General features: G+C 36.8%; 1 protein-coding gene across 2 annotated transcripts in view; it reads right to left on the bottom strand.

Annotated features, from left to right (window-relative positions):
- The window catches only part of HMGCLL1 (3-hydroxymethyl-3-methylglutaryl-CoA lyase like 1), a 161,276-nt gene extending 151,382 nt beyond the window's left edge, over positions 1 to 9,894 (bottom strand). For both annotated transcript variants that reach the window (XM_036867703.1, XM_036867702.1), the window contains exon 1: positions 9,682 to 9,894. In XM_036867703.1, the coding sequence (XP_036723598.1) occupies positions 9,682 to 9,789 (108 nt within the window). In that variant the 5' untranslated portion in view covers positions 9,790 to 9,894. The remainder of the gene's footprint in view (positions 1 to 9,681) is intronic.
- Positions 9,895 to 18,051: the final 8,157 nt, after the last annotated feature.

Consider the following 18,051-nt stretch of genomic DNA (forward strand, 5'->3'; position numbering starts at 1 on the left):
AAAGAAAGATAGATAGATAGATAGATGACAGATGGGTGATAGATAGATATAGTTAAGGCAATTTTTAACATTAGGGACCTTTAAATTATTTTGTTCTTGTAAGAGAGAGTAGCTTAGATATATGATAGATAGATAGATGATAGATAATAGATTGATGACAGATATATAGATTGATTGATAGATGGATGGATGATAGAGAGAGAGAGATAGATGATATATGGATGACAGATAGATAGGTAGTTGGTGCAGCTACAGATTGATAAACACAGATACAGATACAGATTGATATGTTATATTCATACACATATATATTTACCACATAGACTACAATCATCATCACTAACTTCCCTGGCCCTGAATTAAAATAAATGTACAGGCTTGTGTTTAACTGAATTGCAAGAAAGGATTGTGGGGGGTGGGAGGTGAGGGGAAGTGATCCAAATAAAAAGCAAAGCCAAGAAATGAGCTTTCAGAGGAACACAGCAATGAAGAATGAAAATGTGGCCTGAGCTGCACCCCTGGGACAGAATCTCCAGTGGTTCTACCTCCCATGTGACACTTGGCCCTCCTGCCCCACAGCATCCTCACCACCCGGCAAGCATCAGGGCCAGGGTACAGCTCTTCCCCTCCCTGGAGCAGGCGGAGAAGTATCAGCTCCTCCTTTCTAAAGCATGATTGCAACTCACAGCTCCAGCCCCTTCATCACTACCTAGAAACAACAGCTTTCACTTAAGTTTTATATTTTTCAGAGAGCTTTTCCATTCTTGCTAATCTTGGCTTTTACATAAATTACATGAAAAAAAAAGTCCAAAATATACCTCTAGGAACCTGAATAACTTTTTAAATTATCCTGCAGTAAAATTCAAGTAAAAATCAGTCTAATTTCAGAATGAATGTGTTTAGGAATAAGATCTGGTGATCAATATTTATTTTCTATGAGAAAAGAACATAAACATTGGCTCATACATATGGTTAGATCCAGGAGAAGAAATTCCCAAACACCTGAGCCTTCATTTAGGAATGAATTCTGATCACTATGAAAAGGAAGATGGTCCCAAAGGGAAAAATGGCAAACTCCTGGTAATTTAAAGACAACTTCCTGCCTGCTGAATGATTATGATTACACTCTACACTGTTGGAAAATATGCCAATGTTTAGAAATGTCCTGGATGGTCTCATTAAAGCATCCCCATGTAATTGTCCAGTAAGGACCACAGAATCAAATAGCCACATGCACAGGAAGATAACCTGGGTGCCCAAGGTAGCTAAGTATATGAGTAAAGCGTACAAATCCTGTTTAAGGCATTCATATGTACTTATCTTTTAAGTGTAGTCTTGGCCAAACAAAACATTTCCAGAGGTTAAGTATGGCTCACCCGTGTAGCAGCAAATTTGCATCTCCTACTTAAACTAACAATTGTGAGACCAGGAAACTTGTTTTCTTGTGTTGCTTTTACTGTGAGTTCTTCAAGCAGGCTGGACAACACTTTCAAATCAGAATTTCTTCTAAAATGATATTCTCCACATATATGAGTTTGTATGATCTTTTTTAAATACCATGTGCTCCATAAAAGTGACCCATCAAGTTATGGGTCTGCACAGTCTAGCCCCTTGGTTGAGGAGGGAAAATCAAAAGAAACAAAAATAAAAGCTAAACTTGGAAGAGGAAAATGAGGAAAGAAGAAAGGGTCAGGGAAAGTTACAGCCCAGAGTGAATAAGCAGAAAGGAAGCCAGAAGACTTGGAGGAGCTCAGAGCTAATGAAAAAAACAAGAACACAGAGCAGGGGGAGGAAAGGATGTGAAAGCCAGCTGGAAGGAGAGAAAGCAAGGAAGTGAGGAGCTAACAGAAATCCAAGGACAGAAAGTATTGGAGATGGGAGGGAACAGGAAATTTATTGGAAACCAAGTTGTTTTTCCTTATGCATCCAATGCAATTCTATTCCAGGCAGAACTCTAGTCTCACCTTCAAAGAGGAGAGAAGGGAAGTCAAAACTCATAGGAGTCTCTCATGGGCTGGAGCCAGGGGCTCTCAGAAGACAGATTGGAGGAAACATGGGCCTACAGCTGACCCTTTGACAGAAGATACAGGGATGAAGGGGCAGCAGCATCACTCAGTCCAGCATTTCCCAAAATGTAGGTGAAGCAAAAACAGTGAGAGCTGGGCTCCAACACAGAGCTACTGAATCCGAATTTCTAGCACATTTAATAAACACCTCCGTTGACTCCTATCACCAGAAAGGTCAGGAAGCACTGGTATAGTGGTGAAAACTGGGAGCTCTGGAACCTCAGCTGACTGAATTCAATTCCTAGATCATCAACTACTGACCATGAACAAATTACTTAATGTTTCTGCATCCCAGTTACTAAACCTATAAAATGGATTGTTACGGGGATTGAGTTATGGCATGTAAAGCAGTTAGGCAGTGCCCAATGCATATTGAATATGAACCAGGAATGAATCAAGACAAAGCAAAAGATAGCATTGTAAAGAAAAGGTTAATAGTAAGAAGGAAATATTTTTACCCACTTCAGGGCCATTAAATGGAAAGATCCAAAATAATCTCATGCCAATAGAGATAAAATACTGTAAATTTAATCACTCATTGATTCATTCATTCATTTAACAAATTTTATTGAACTATGTCACACATAAAGAGGGAGTAAATAGCATACTGTTTCCCTAAAGCAAGATAATTTAGGCAGCATATTTTTATCTTTAAAAAATATCTTCTCTATCTTTCACAATTTTTACTTATAGTGAAAATCATTATAAGTCAGTTTTTCTGTAAAATATTACTTTTTCATGAAGCAGCCAATCATTTTATTCAATTTTTGGACTTTAAATTGTTACTCTATACAAAGTTCAAGCTATAAGATGAATAAGTTCTAGGAATCTAAGGCACAGCATAGTGATTAACACTACAGTTAATAATATATTCTATCCTTGAAAGCTGCTACGAGAGTAAATCTTAAATGGTCTCAGCACAAAAAAGAAATGGTAATTATGTGATGTGATGCAGATGTTAGCCAACGCTATGGTGACAATCATTTTGCAATATATGAATGTATCAAATTTGTATACCTTAAACTTACACAATGTTATATGTCAATTATATCTCAATAAAGCTTGAAAAATAAATACACAAATTGTTACTCTCAACGGTTTGAATATTACCTGGAATGTAACCATTTCAAAAGCTTTGTAATATTGTAAATGAATGTATTTTTTCAATTCCAATTATATTGCAAAATAAGTGTTTTTTAAATATTTCCCCTGTTATATTAGTAATTTTTTAACTAGCTTGTTCAGAACAAACTTCTCACAGAGAACCAGAAAATCTGGTGAAAATATTAGTGAAAACACTTGTTTGATGGCGTTAGGAGTCTCCAAGGGAGGGTGTACTTCAGTGGCCAAGATACTAGCAGAAGAAAAACACAGAGGGGTGATACCAAAATTCAGCATGAACTTTCCTCTTGAGGCATTCGCCAATTCTATGCAATCAGGTGAGAAGCTGAGAAGAGCATCAGAGCTTCCAGGAGTCTTAGAAGTTGGGGAGGAAATATTTTTGAGTTCAGGTTCAACAAGTAGAAGACATTCTGGTAAACATTCTAGGCTTTTAGTTAGAACCCCTGGAGAGCAACAAAATAAAAGTAAGCGTGAAGAGAAAAGACAAGCCCTCACAAATGAAGTAGGTCCAGCCTTGAATCAGCTAAATATCTGATTGGCTTAAGGTAAGCTACCCTTGCACTTATTGCCTGCTAGAAACAAAAGATAATCAAGCCTTCCTGCACCTCACACCCATAAGAATGGCTATTACCAAAATGACAAGAAATAAGTGTTGGTGAGGATTTGGAGAAAAGGGAATCCTTGTGCACTGTCAAGGGGAATGTAAATTGGTGCAGCCACTATGGAAAACAGCATGAAGTTTCCTCAAAAAATTAAAAATACAACTATCATATGATTCAGCAATTCTGCTTCTAGCTATTTATCCCAAGGAAAGGAAATCATTATCTTGAACAGATATCTGCACCCCCATGTTCATTACAGCACTCTTTGCAATAGCCAAGACATGAAAACAACCCAAGTACCCATTGACAGATGAATGGATAAAGAAAATATGGTGTATATATCTACGCAAAGGCAAATTATTCAGTCATAAAAAGAAGGAAATCATGCCATTTGCTACCTGATGGGCCCTGAGGGTATTATGCTAAGCAAAATAAGTCACACAGAAAGAGACAAGTACTTATATGTGGAATCTTAAAAAAAAAAAAAAATTAGATACAGAGAACAGACTGGTGGTTGCCAGAGGCAGGGTGTAGAGGGTGGGCAAAAGGGAGCGGGGGGAAGGTAATCATTTCTGGAGGACAGTATGACTCAGAGCCTCAAATTATGTCTATAACATTTTCATAACAGGTGTCTAACCTAAACTGAAAAATTAGTAGGCATTGCAAGAGGAAAGATACATGAAAGAGATCCACTGGAGATCTGAATATTGGAGTTACCAGACATGGAACTTAAAATAACCGATAAGTATTCAAGAATTCTTGATAAGATGGAGAATTGTGGCGGAGAACTAAAAATTGGTTTTGAAAACCATATAGAAGTCCATTAATTCAAAAATATAACTAAAATTAAGAACTCACATTAAATCAGCAGCAAATTAGACAAAGATAAAGAGGGAATTAGTGAAATGGAATAGGTGAGAAAAAATATTCAGACTGAACATGGTGAGAAAAAAAAGATAAAAAATACAAAAAATGAGTATAAGAAATAAATGGGTCACAAGGAACATTCTAAGATTCTTCAAGCTATAGGTCCAAGTTGGGGGGTGGTTAAAAAAAGAAACAGAAGCAATAGTTGAAGAGAATTGATTGAAAAATTTCCAAAACATATGGAAGCCAACAAGCATCAAGATCCAAGTAGTGCTATGAACCATTATCAGATATAAAGAAACTACCAGTCAACTCATCATAGTCATACTGTTGGAAACCAAAGATAACAAGAAGAGAATGAAAGATATATTATCATCAAAGAACTAAAAGTAAAACTAACAGCTGGTTTCCCTCTGGTTTGTCTCTGGTTTCCATTTTATCTGTTGAGAAGCCTGCATTTCGTACCTCTGTCATGTCATGTATTCTAATTCTTTATATGGAACATGTATTTATACTCAATATTCATTATAGTTATGCACAGTGTACACGTATATACATAAATGTAATTCAAGCAAAGAAAAACTGAAAGAAATTATCACTACCAGATTTTTACTAAAGAAAATATTAAAGCAAGTATTTCTAGTTGAAGGGAAATAATTTCCGATGAAAGAATGGAGATTAAGAAAGCAATAAAGAGCAAAGGAAAGAGGAAATATGTGCATAGATATAAATGTATATTGACTATAAATACATATTACAAATATACCATATAGAAAATTAATATATACAACAACAATATAGAAAGCGAAGGCAGTGAAGGGAGTTAAATTATCATATTTTTAATAAGTTGCAATAGAACTAATATATATAATATTTTAATAAGTCAAGGCTGTACATTGACATCTTATGGGTAGCAACTACCAGTACCATAAAAACAGCACATAACTAACAAGCCAACCCAAGGGAAAAATGAATTTTAAAATGTACATAATTTCAAAAGAAGTCATAAAAAAGAGAAACAGGGCAGTAAAGGACAAAAGAACACTTGAGACAAACAGAAAACAAACAGTGGGATGGTAGTTTGGTTCCTTTCTGAAAATTCCTCCCCACTCACTCTAAGGTATTTTGTAAATGTACTAACAGCTTCAGAGTTGTCAACTGAAAAGCATATAGTCACTTTAATCTTTTAATTAAATTTAAGCAAAAATATTATACATTCCAATTAAATTCAAGAGACCTTTTAACACTAAATACTTGGAATCATAATATTTGCTGACAGTAAATGTAACTTAAAGGATTAGGATATAATGTAAAATAACTATAAATTTAATCTCACATAATCTACAATTTTGTCTTTAAAAAACTAATATATTTTAAGTGTTGTTTATGATAGAATTTAGGTCCTTGGGAATTTTATTGTTGTGATGGGGTATTAATACATGAAGATATTTAGCTACTGCTTAAGTAGCACTTGGAAATCAAAGAAGGACTACTTTACAGGGAACCTAAATTTTAATCCAAACTTTAAACCACCAGTTAAGCCAGCTTCATCATATCCATTTTAACAGAGACAAATATAGAAAATAAAACAGGCCCTAAGAGACAGCTTGAACCATAGAAGGTTCAATTTTAACCTCCTGGTCTATTAAGGAAATCTTCTGAAAAACCAATGCTATTAGTTACAAAAAAAAAGAGAGCAAGAGAACTAAAGAATTTAATTAGTGGAGCTGTGGTAGTGCAAGCCTTTAATTCACATTGACCCATTTTATATTTGGTAATAAATTGCTAAACTTCAAATGTGTATATTGTACTTACACACACACACAATATTTAATTTTATCTTAATAATATATTGGTAGCAGAAAAAGGGCTAGGTTTTGAATCTTTCTATTGACTAGCACAGTATTCTTTCAAAATAGACAACTCTGTCTGTCCCAACTGCAGCCAAATTATTTCAAAACTTAGGGGTCCTGCCCATGATTCCCTCTGCCAGATTTAACAGTGGAAAAATAGTTAAGCTCTGTGCATCTTTTAACAGCTTCCAGAATCCATTTTCAACTCTTTCCCCATCAAAGTATGACTAGATTCTATAAGATAAAAAGATGACACAACCCAAACGTCCATCAACAGATGAATGGATAAAGAAGATGTGGTACATATATACAATGGAATATTACTCCACCATTAAAAAGAATGAAATAATGCCATTTGCAGCAACATGCATGGACCTGGAGATTATCATACTAAGTGAAGTAAGTCAGAAAAAGACAAATATCACATGCTATCACTTATATGTGGAATCTAAAAAAAAAAAAAAATGATACAAATGAACTTATATACAAAACAGAAATAGACTCATAGGCATAGAAAATAATCTTACAGTTACCAAAGGGGAAAGCAGGGTGAGGAATAAATTAGGAGCTTGGGATTAGCAAATACAATCTACTATACATAAAATAGATAAACAACAAGGTCTTACTGTATAGCACAGGGAACTATATTCAATATGTTTTAATAACCTAAATTGGAAAAGAGTCTGAAAAAGAATAGATACATATACATATGTGTATGTATAACTGAATCGCTTTGCTGTACACTGGAAACTAACACAACATTATAAATCAACTATAGTTCAATAAAAAAAGGTAAAACACAAATAGTTATAATACCCATCTAACAGCACTAAGACCAAGCTTTATTGACACCTGTCTTAATTCTCATCACTTTGGCATTCACATAACAAATAGTTAGCATTGTACTACAATGTGCCAATCATTGTTTTGGAGCCTGAAAAGTGCTTATGAAGGATTTCACGTTCCCCATAAATCTGAGATGCTTATGCCCTAGAAAAACATCCATTCATTTGTTCATTCAACAAGTATTCATTGGCCATTAAAAACTAATCAGACATTTTGTTCATTGCTGAGGATTTTGTGGTGGAATTTTTCCTTACTTTTATGATACTTAGAGTCTGGTAGGGAATTAAACATAAAATGATCACAACAATAAATGTAAAATTCATATTATTTGTAATGAACAGTGCAAAGTAAGATAACAAGAAATGCTTGCCTTGAGAGTCTGGGAAAGATTTCATGAGGAAGCAACATTTGAGTTGAGATCTCAAGGTTAGTTATTTGAAAAGAATCTTCCTAGCAGAGAGGAAAACAGGTAAAGATCATGTTTCCAGAGGAAAGATGATTGGGAAACTCAAAGAAGGACACAGTGGCAAGGATAAGAGAACATAGCTTAAGATGATGCTGCAGAGAGATGCAATGAAGAGATCACCTGAGGCTTCCAAAAACACATTAAAGATTTTGCTTGCTATTCATTCCTAAAAGCAATGAGAGTTCACAGAAGGTTGTGAAACGGGAGAATAGCATGATTCTGTGTGGAAAGGGTTGGTCAAAACAAGTGATATTTAAGCTGTGTCTGAGGAATAAATAGGAGATTCTCACTAAAGCAGTCCAGGGTTAAAACGGCAATATTTGGAGAAGGTATTGCTATTTCTCCAAAAAGGAACGAAAAGTCTTTATTAGGCTGATGAATGTCCAAAAACCCTATTCCCCGCATTCCTAGATCAGTCATCCTAGTCATTTTCTTTCTTTTTTTTCATCCTAGTCATTTTCAATTACCCTGTTTCCACATCCCTACAAGGCAAAGTAGACATCCTCACCTAGCAGTCTAGCCTCTGTCATGTTCCCCAAAGCCCACAAAATCAGAATATAGGGGTCGCGGGAGAGAAAAATAATATTAACCCAGCAACAAAAGTCATATAAAGTCTCAGACTTAGAGACTGGAAGGTAAGGATTCCTAATTCTGTAACAGAGTGAATATGAAGGTTATATTATCTTTAAAATACAAAGATCAAATTAGAAGGAGGGAAAATTAAATAGAAGACAAGAGAACATACAGGAAGATAAAGAATTACTTTCCCTTTCTTGATTGTCAGCAACAGTCTTTGAGTCAGATGACCAGGGTCATCTTTTAAGTAATGAGGAGCAAAGTATCTTTTAGAGAATCCACAAACGTTGAACTCCAATCTGTAGAACTAAAATTACAATGCCACAGATTGATACATTGAACTGAAAATACACTAACTATAAAACTATAGAAAACTGGATGCCTAATATTAGAATAGTTGATTTAAAAACACAAACTTAAATTATGCTTACCCACTAAAATATTATACTTAATACAAGTTATTATTTTGTACATAGGTGAATCAGGAATAAACATTTTTGTATCCACCAAAATTCGAAAAAATAATAGCTAAACCCTGAGTCTCCCTCCCTTTTCCCACGTTTTCACATTCACTTAACAATTATCACTGTTATTCCTTTGTGAAACTTTAAATTTTAAGCTCTTTTAAGGGAAAAGTCAATTTCTTTATATAGATTTTCTTCATTTATTTGCCGTTTCCGGTTGAGAGTGCATTAAATCACAAGTATGTGGATACTACTCACTTGCCTAATAATTGTCTTAAAATGGGCTTTCAGGAATCATATGGGAATACATTTTGGACTGAAATCGCTGTTATTTACCATTTTTCCCCAGCTTGTTCAAGTGTGTTGAAGCATAAATACATTAGGGATAATTAATGATATGACGGATGATTTCATCCCACCGTGTTTTCTGTGTTGGCTTTGTTCCTTTTTCCGCCTCATATTCTGACAAATTCGTTGTCTTTGTCACACAATAATCAGGAGAGAACTGAAAAGAAGGGCGCTATCCTCGGAGGAGTGCTGTATATTATGACTCATCCCTTCCAAGGGAAACACAGAGAAGGAACAGTTTCCTTTAGGCGACCTGCACGTGGCCAAGATAGGGATTTTAGTGGGTCTGAGCTGCAGGGGCGGGTCTGCAATTCACCCCAGAGAGATGATGGGAAACCTTTTAAGGGGTGAGGTTTGACATTACAGAACTGTCGCAGGAAGGGCCCGGGGTGAGAGGCTACACAAGAAGGGGAGAGGAGGCCTGGGGGATGACGGGAGAAGGTGGGGACACCCTGGGCCGCGAGGTGGTACCTGCGCGGGCTCGAACGCCCCTGCCACTGAATCCCCGATCCAGAGATGCTCCCGGAGAAGTTGTTGGTAGCTGAGGCAGTGCTTCACCGCGGATGGCACGTTCCCCATGGCCGGGTCCGGGGCGGCTGTAGGCGATGGGAGAGAGCGGGGAGGAGAGGGATGCGGGCCGGGCGCGCGCTGCGGTCCCGCGCCGGCCCCCGAGCGCGCCTTCCGCCTCCCGCGCGCGCTGAGTCCGGCCCCGCTCTGTGCACTGCGGCGGCGCCAAGCCGAGAGCGCCCAGAGCAGGGCGCGCGGGAGACACCTGTGCGCACGCGGGCCACCCGGAGCCGAAGCGCGGAGGAGATGTTCCCAGCATGGCGCGCCTGTCGCACTGCACCCAGCACATAGGGCTGATCGCATCTGCACACGCCCCATTCACCGGCTTCTCCCCTGGTTCAGAATCCACAGGGAAGAAAAGGTTAGGTTTCCCTCAAAGGAAGAGGGTCTGCGTTTTCTTGTCTGGCAGTTTGCTCATTCCCAGTTTGCTCATTCCCAGTCCACTGTAGATGCATCCGGCCTTGAACTCACCTGAGTTTATCTTCATGACAATAAATTTGACATATACACACAGATTTAAAATAGATAACCAACAAGTACCTACTGTATAGCACAGGGAACTCTGCTCAATATTCTGTAATAACCTAAATGGGAAAAGAACTTGAAAAAGAATAGATGCATGGATTCATACAACTGAATCACTTTTCTGTACACCTGAAACTAACACAACATTGCTAATAAACTGTACTCCAATATAAAATAAAAATTTAAAAATAAATACATCAGTCATATTGGCTTAAGGCCCACCCAAACAACCCTTCAAATCAGAAAATCAACCTTGACACAGCACTACCATCCAATCTACATACCCCATGCAAATTTCACCAACTGTCTCAACAGCGTCCCATTTGCTCAAAAATTAGCTCTATTTTTTAAAATCTCGATTTTTAAATATGAGACAGGAAATATTCTCAGTATTTTGTAATAACCTGTAAGGGAAAAGAATATATATATATATAAAACATATAACACATATATGTTATAACTTAGCCCATACATTTATACTACATATGCCAAGCTTCTGTTTTGTTTTCTTTGTTGTTTTTCTCTTTGCTTCTAATAATAAGGTTTTATATTTTGAAAAAATGATGCAGATCCAAAGTCTTCATATGGAAGAATTTCTTTATGACCTTTCCTTTATTTCCTTGTTAGGGCCCCACCTTAGTTACTTCTGCAATGGTTTCTCTCTATATGAAATTATTATATCAATTATATCAATCTATGGCATATGCTAAAATAAATTTCTTGGAGAGTTAAAAAAAATCTGAATCATTTTGCTGTACACCTGAAACTAACACAACATTGTAAATCAACTATACTTCAATTTTTTTTTTTTACAATATATGAACAAAAAATAAATAAATATTCTGAGGCAGTTTGCAAGGTTAAAATACTTATATACAACAGTCTAATAAAGAAGAAAAGATAGAAGGTGATAAATTAGGGGAGATGTCACAGATAACTCGGTAAGTCAGTCAGTTGTCAGTAAATGGGTAGTACAGGTTAAGCACTGAAATGGAGTTGAGTTGTTTAAAGACATGCAGGGCACAAAATTATTGAAGCAGCTAAAGTCATTCAAACTGAAAAGTGTAAACATATTCTTACATCATTAGAAGAGCACTAGTCTTGAGTGGGGAGGTGTTGGGAAGATGGTCCTGGAACAGACCACCTCCCTGCATCCCCCTCTTTCACAAGCACACCTACATCTACCCACTCTAAAATTCTTCAACTGAGTTCAGCACCTGCAATTGAACAGACATCAAGAATAGCCTTGTGCTGCCAAGTGGCATGACCAGGGGTACCAGTCAGCCCCACTGGTTGCTGCAGCAAATATAAATTAGGAGCTGGCTGATACCTACTCTGTCAGCTCCTAATTACACATAAAAGGATTCACAGATTACTTTGTACATCATAGTATAAACACACGTAAGGAAATTAACACCCAGAATAAGCAAACCTTCATTCATACTTGTGACGGTGGTGAGACTCCCACTGGTAATAGAAGTAAAGCAGTTAAGGACAGAAAAAGGCAAACAATGGGAGAGGGATCTTTTGGATCCTTAGTGGAAAAGAACTGGAAAGGCAAAGAGGATGAAGTGATCTTATACCTCTCATCGCTTTGATCAAGGAGAGTTAACTTGGAGAACATGATCTGAGCTGCCAAAGTGAGGTCATGCAACTCTTGGAAGCCTTTAAAACTCTCTAAGGCACCAAAAATTCCAATTATTATTTATCTGAACATACCTATTTTAGAGGTATATATTCACAGGCCTAAATCTCTATGATAAGTTGTTTTCGGTAGAGCTCAACTGTTATTCTTCCAACACAGTTGAAATGAAGCTTAGAGGTTGCAGCAATGCCTATTACCGCTCTTCTCTCCTTTTTGTAATTCTATAACAGGGAACATGATATTTGAAAGAATTTGAAAGGCCCCAATTTGAACAACAGTAATTTAGCAGGGTAATTTTATCATGGAGTCAGTTGTTTAATTATTTGTCATCAGACAATTAATATTGAAATCTAAACTTTTGGAGAATATAACCTCTAAGATAAGCCAGATATTGTATGATTCTCTGCTGCTAAGAAAAAGAACACACAGATATAAACTTTACTGCTTAATAGTTTTCTAAATGGGGAAGTTTAGAAAATTTCATATCTCAGTTAGGGACTTCCCTGGTGGTCCAGTGGTAAAGAATCCTCCTTCCAACACACGGGATGAGGGTTTGATCCCTGGTTGGGGAACTAAGATTCCCACATGCCGTAGGGCAACTAAGCCCATGCACCACAACTACTGAGCCTGCGCACCTCAACTAGAGAGCCCACGTGCTGCAAACTACAGAGCCCACGTGCTCTGGAACCTGCACGCCACAACTAGAGAGAAGTCCAAGCGTTGCAAGTAGAGAGGAGCCCGCATGATGCAATGAAGAGCCCGCATGCCACAACCAAGATCTGACACAGCCAAAAAAATAAAATAAAATAAAATAAATAAAAAAAGAAAATTTCATATCTCAATTAGCTCACCATAGTAATACAGGCTTTTTTTTTAACAGAGAAATCTTATAAACATAAAAATATTGAATACAGTTTTATTTTCATGCATTTCATGTGGAAATCCTATAATATCAAAAATTGAAATTATGATTCCTGTAAATACCAAAACCGTTAGCAATAATAAGGACCAAATAAAGACTATCTTAAGAATGTTTAATCTCATATAAAAGGGAGTGAAAGGAGATGCACTTTTGGTGGCCTGTAGCTTGATGTTAAATCTAATCATAAATGCTTAAAATTTATAAATTCAAAAAGCTTCAATTTATAAATTTGAATAATATTAGTGTACATATTTTCTGTTTTTATGATTAAAATGAAAATTCTCAATAGGTACCCCTGTTAGTGCAAATCTAAGAAGCTCTAGGTAAAATAAGAATATATATATATCTTTTCATATTCTTTTCCATTATGGTTTATCACAAGATATTGCATATAGTTCCCTGTGCTCTACAGTAAAACCTTGTTGTTTATCTATTTTATATATAGTAGTTTGAATCTCCTAATTCCAAACTCCTAATTTATCCCCTCCTCCTTTCCCCTTTGGTAACCATAAATTTGTTTTCTATGTCTGTGAGTCTGTTTCTGTTTTGTAAATAAGTTCATTTGTGTCATATTTTAGATTCCTCATGTAAGTGATATCATATGGTGTTTGTCTTTCTCTGTCTGCTTATTTCACTTAGTATGATCATCTCCAGGTCCATCCATGTTGCTGCAAATGGCATGTTACATGGAAAATCATTCAAGTTTACCTGCCTCTCCTGAATTACTCTTGACTCCCTTCGCTCTTTAACCTCCTATCACAAATCTCATCTGTCAACCAGGGAAGTTAGTTAACATCTTGGACACACCCATCCACTGTCACTTTCTGTTCTCCTACTGACTTGTCTCTGTGCCCCTTCTCTTGGAAGGCATCACCGTAGTGCAGTGGTGGAGCTTAAGTGCTGGTTTTAGATTCTCCGTGATGGGAGTCTGGCTCCACCCGTTGGCAAATGAGTGACCTTCGCAAGTTCTTTAGCCACTGTTTCTTTTTTTTTTTTTTTAACATCTTTATTGGAGTATAATTGCTTTACAATGGTGTGTTAGTTTCTGCTTTATAAAAAAGTGAGTCAGTTATACATATACATATGCTCCCATATCCCTTCCCTCTTGCGTATCCCTCCCTCCCTCCCACCCTCCCTATCCCACCCCTCTAGGTGGTCACAAAGCACCGAGCTGATCTCCCTGTACTATGCGGCTGCTTCCCACTAGCTATCTATTTTACGTTTGGCAATGTATATATGTCCATGCCACTCTCTCACCCTGTCACATCTTACCCCTCCCCCTCCCCATATCCTCAAGTCCATTCTCTAGTAGGTCTGTGTCTTTATTCCCGTCTTGCCACTAGGTTCTTCATGACCTTTTTTTCTTTCCCTTAGATTCCATATATATGTGTTAGCATACTGTATTTGTTTTTCTCTTTCTGACTTACTTCACTCTGTATGACAGACTCTAACTCCATCCACCTCACTACAAATACCTCCATTTCATTTCTTTTTATGGCTGAGTAATATTCCATTGTATATATGTGCCACATCTTCTTTATCCATTCATCTGATGATGGACACTTAAGGTTGCTTCCATGTCCTGGCTATTGTAAATAGAGCTGCAATGAACATTTTGGTACATGACTCTTTTTGAATGATGGTTTTCTCAGGGTATATGCCCAGTAGTGGGATTGCTGGGTCGTATGGTAGTTCTATTTTTAGTTTTTTAAGGAACCTCCATACTGTTCTCCATAGTGGCTGTATCAATTTACATTCCCACCAACAGTGCAAGAGGGTTCCCTTTTCTCCACACCCTTTCCAGCACTTATTGTTTCTAGATTTTTTGATGATGGCCATTCTGACCAGTGTGAGATGATATCTCATTGTAGTTTTGATTTGCATTTCTCTAATGATTAATGATGTTGAGCATTCTTTCATGTGTCTGTTGGCAATCTGTATATCTTCTTTGGAGAAATGTCTATTTAGGTCTTCTGCCCATTTTTGGATTGGGTTGTTTGTTTTTTTGTTATTGAGCTGCATGAGCTGTTTGTAAATCTTGAGAACAAAAAATGGAGCTGGAGGAATCAGGCTCCCTGACTTCAGACTATATTACAAAGCTACAGTAATCAAGACAGTTTGGTACTAGCACAAAAACAGAAACATAGATCAATGGAACAGGATAGAAAGCCCAGAGATGGACCCACGCACATATGGTCACCTTATCTTTGATAAAGGAGGCAAGCATATACAGTGGAGAAAAGACAGCCTCTTCAATAAGTGGTGCTGGGAAAACTGGACAGGTACATGTAAAAGTATGAAATTAGAACACTCCCTAACACCATACACAAAAATTAACTCAAAATGGATTAAAGACCTAAATGTAAGGCCAGACACTATCAAACTCTTAGAGGAAAACATAGGCAGAACACTCTATGACATAAATCACAGCAAGACCCTTTTTGACCCAATTCCTAGAGAAATGGAAATAAAAACTCAAATAAACAAATGGGACCTAATGAAACTTAAAAGTTTTTGCACAGCAAAGGAAACCATAAACAAGACCAAAAGACAAGTCTCAGAATGAGAGAAAATATTTACAAATGAAGCAACTGACAAAGGATTAATCTCCAAGATTTACTAGCCACTCTTTCTTATCTGTAAGAGGGCAATGATAAAAGTTCCTACCTGACAGACCTGTTACAAAGATGAAACGGGCTAGAATATGTAAAGTACTGAACACAGAGTCTCTGGCACATAATAGACACCCAATGAATGTTAGCTATTATTACTACTGTAACCTGGTTTTCTGTTTTATTTTGCATTCACAAATCTAACCTGTATAGCCTGAGAAATATTTGAAAATACATATCTGGTCAATACTTCTAAGATTAAAATCCTTAGAGATTTTGCAGAGAAATTGTTTCTTAAAATGATACATTTTTTCTTGATGAGACTCTTAGTTATCTTTCCAGTCTTAACTCCTGCCCATTTTCTAAACTCATCCTTCACTCCAGAAATATCAAATTATGTGTAATTTCCCAAGTTTTAGCCTCTTCCATGCTCTCGAATCATTCTAATCTTGTTCTTTATTATAGACACTTTGGGAAATACAGACGATGCATAAAGATAAATCACCCATCATTCTAATGCTAGAAATACTTTAATATATTTTCTTTTAGAGAAAAAAATAAATTAATATTTCCTATCTTTGCTTTTTATTCTGCCCTTTTCATTTAACATTGATTTAAATTCTTTAAAACTAGGATGCTAATGGCTATGCAATATTCGTATATATATATAATATTTTCAATAATCTTTTAAAGTATAGCCTTTTACTTATTTTTGAAAGGGAAGATTGGTGGCTAGACTGTGATCTTGTGAATATTTGTATAAATAATTATCTAATTAATGTTCCAAAAATAGCATGACTGTGGAAATCTCCACTACAGTTGTATTTCTGTCAATTTCTATTTATATTTTTTACAAAGTTTTGCTTTAAGTATACAGTATTTCCTTGGTTGGAGATTTGCTTGTGTAAGTTTATCTTTGGTGATGGTTTTTTGTTGTTTTTTCTGTTGTTATGTGGGAGGATTTCTATGGGAATCTCGTACGGATTATTGCAATACCCCTAAAGAATGGTTTCATGTTTGCTTGACCAGAATTTCTAATGAGTTTGGTTTGACAGTTCTAGGATTTTTTTTTTTTTTTTTTGCTAATATCTTAGCTTGGGGTACCATAGGATATTATGAATCTAAAACTTAAAACCGGGAAATTCCCTGGTGGTCCAGTGGTTAGGACTCCACGCTTTCACTGCCAAGGGCCCAGGTTCCATCACTGGTCGGGGAAGTAAGATCCCACAAGCTGCTCGGCACGGCCAAAAAATAAATAAATAAACTTAAAACCATACACAGTGTAACTTGGCTTCAGTTTTCTTGCAGGGATTTAATTTCTCACTCACAGACTTAGGTGAACTTTTTCCATCTCCCATACATGGAACCACCTTGGGAGACCCAGTGGTTCATGATCTTGGCTCCCTACCCTCAGACGACAATTGGTTTAGAAGGACCTTCCCATGTGATTAAAGCCCCAGCCTCTGGCTAACAGAACCTGTGTCCTCTTGTGAGCTTCTTGGAAGTATTAAGCCCCTGAGTATAACCTTGATATCAGTTTTTGAGAGGAGGGAGAGGTATATCTCACATCAGCTTAGTTCTCCATATTTATCAGAATTGTAACTTGAAAATTTTTCTGTGATTAGTGTTTGCACATACTTTTGAATACATTCTGGAATTCCTATACCCTTTAGGAAAGTAAGGGTAGGAACCAAGAGATGCTGAACTGAAGTGAGAACATTCAATTTATCTCAGAGGGCCTGAGGATCTTACAATGTAGTTCTGACGTCTTGACTAGCTCACAAGAGAGAAAACTAGACAAAAACCACATTCTCCCAACCTTCTCCTTATCTCTTCCATTTAAAATGACAGCAATAAATTATAGAGTGGTGCATTGCTTATATCCTAAGCAAAGGTTCTCAAAAACGGTGGCAAGTCCTTGGGAAAGAAGGGTCCACTTAGAATAGGTTATCATGTGAGTCCCTTTGGTCTCAAAGATGGGTATTTAAGGGTCTCTAAGAGAACAAGATGGATAGAATCAGAAGCAAGTGAAAAAAATCAAAATTGTAATAGCAATAAATGCAAACCGGCATGTAGCCAAGGTACCTACCAGGCAGGAATCAAAGACACATATGGTAAGTCTCAAACAATGATGCCATAGAACTTTGGCAAGAATCACGAGAGTAATGTGCTCCAGCCTTAAACAATAAAAAGGAAAGAATGAAAACAACTTGGTTACCGATACTGTATGATACCTAAGGGGAAGCAAAGCTTTCATAATCTCAGTTTTATTGCTGAAAAATTTAGATAACTTCTCACAAGTGTTATGTCTGGCTGGTCTAAATTGATGGAAGGATAACAGAGTGCTTAAAAACATTCTTGGCGTTTGCTCACTAAAATCAAAGTTCCATTAACAATAGCATCATTCTGAAATAACACATTCTTTCGAGAATAAGTAATGAAATCTATTTTACGAAAATAGCACCCCACCCCAGGTGATGGATACCTGGCATTGGATACAGAAATCAGAACAAAGCTGCAAACCACATTTCTCCAGATGTAGGAGTCTATTTATTCTTTCACTGATTCAA

This window comes from Balaenoptera musculus, chromosome 11 (genome assembly GCF_009873245.2).
Source record: "Balaenoptera musculus isolate JJ_BM4_2016_0621 chromosome 11, mBalMus1.pri.v3, whole genome shotgun sequence".
Taxonomy (NCBI): Eukaryota; Metazoa; Chordata; class Mammalia; order Artiodactyla; family Balaenopteridae; genus Balaenoptera; species Balaenoptera musculus.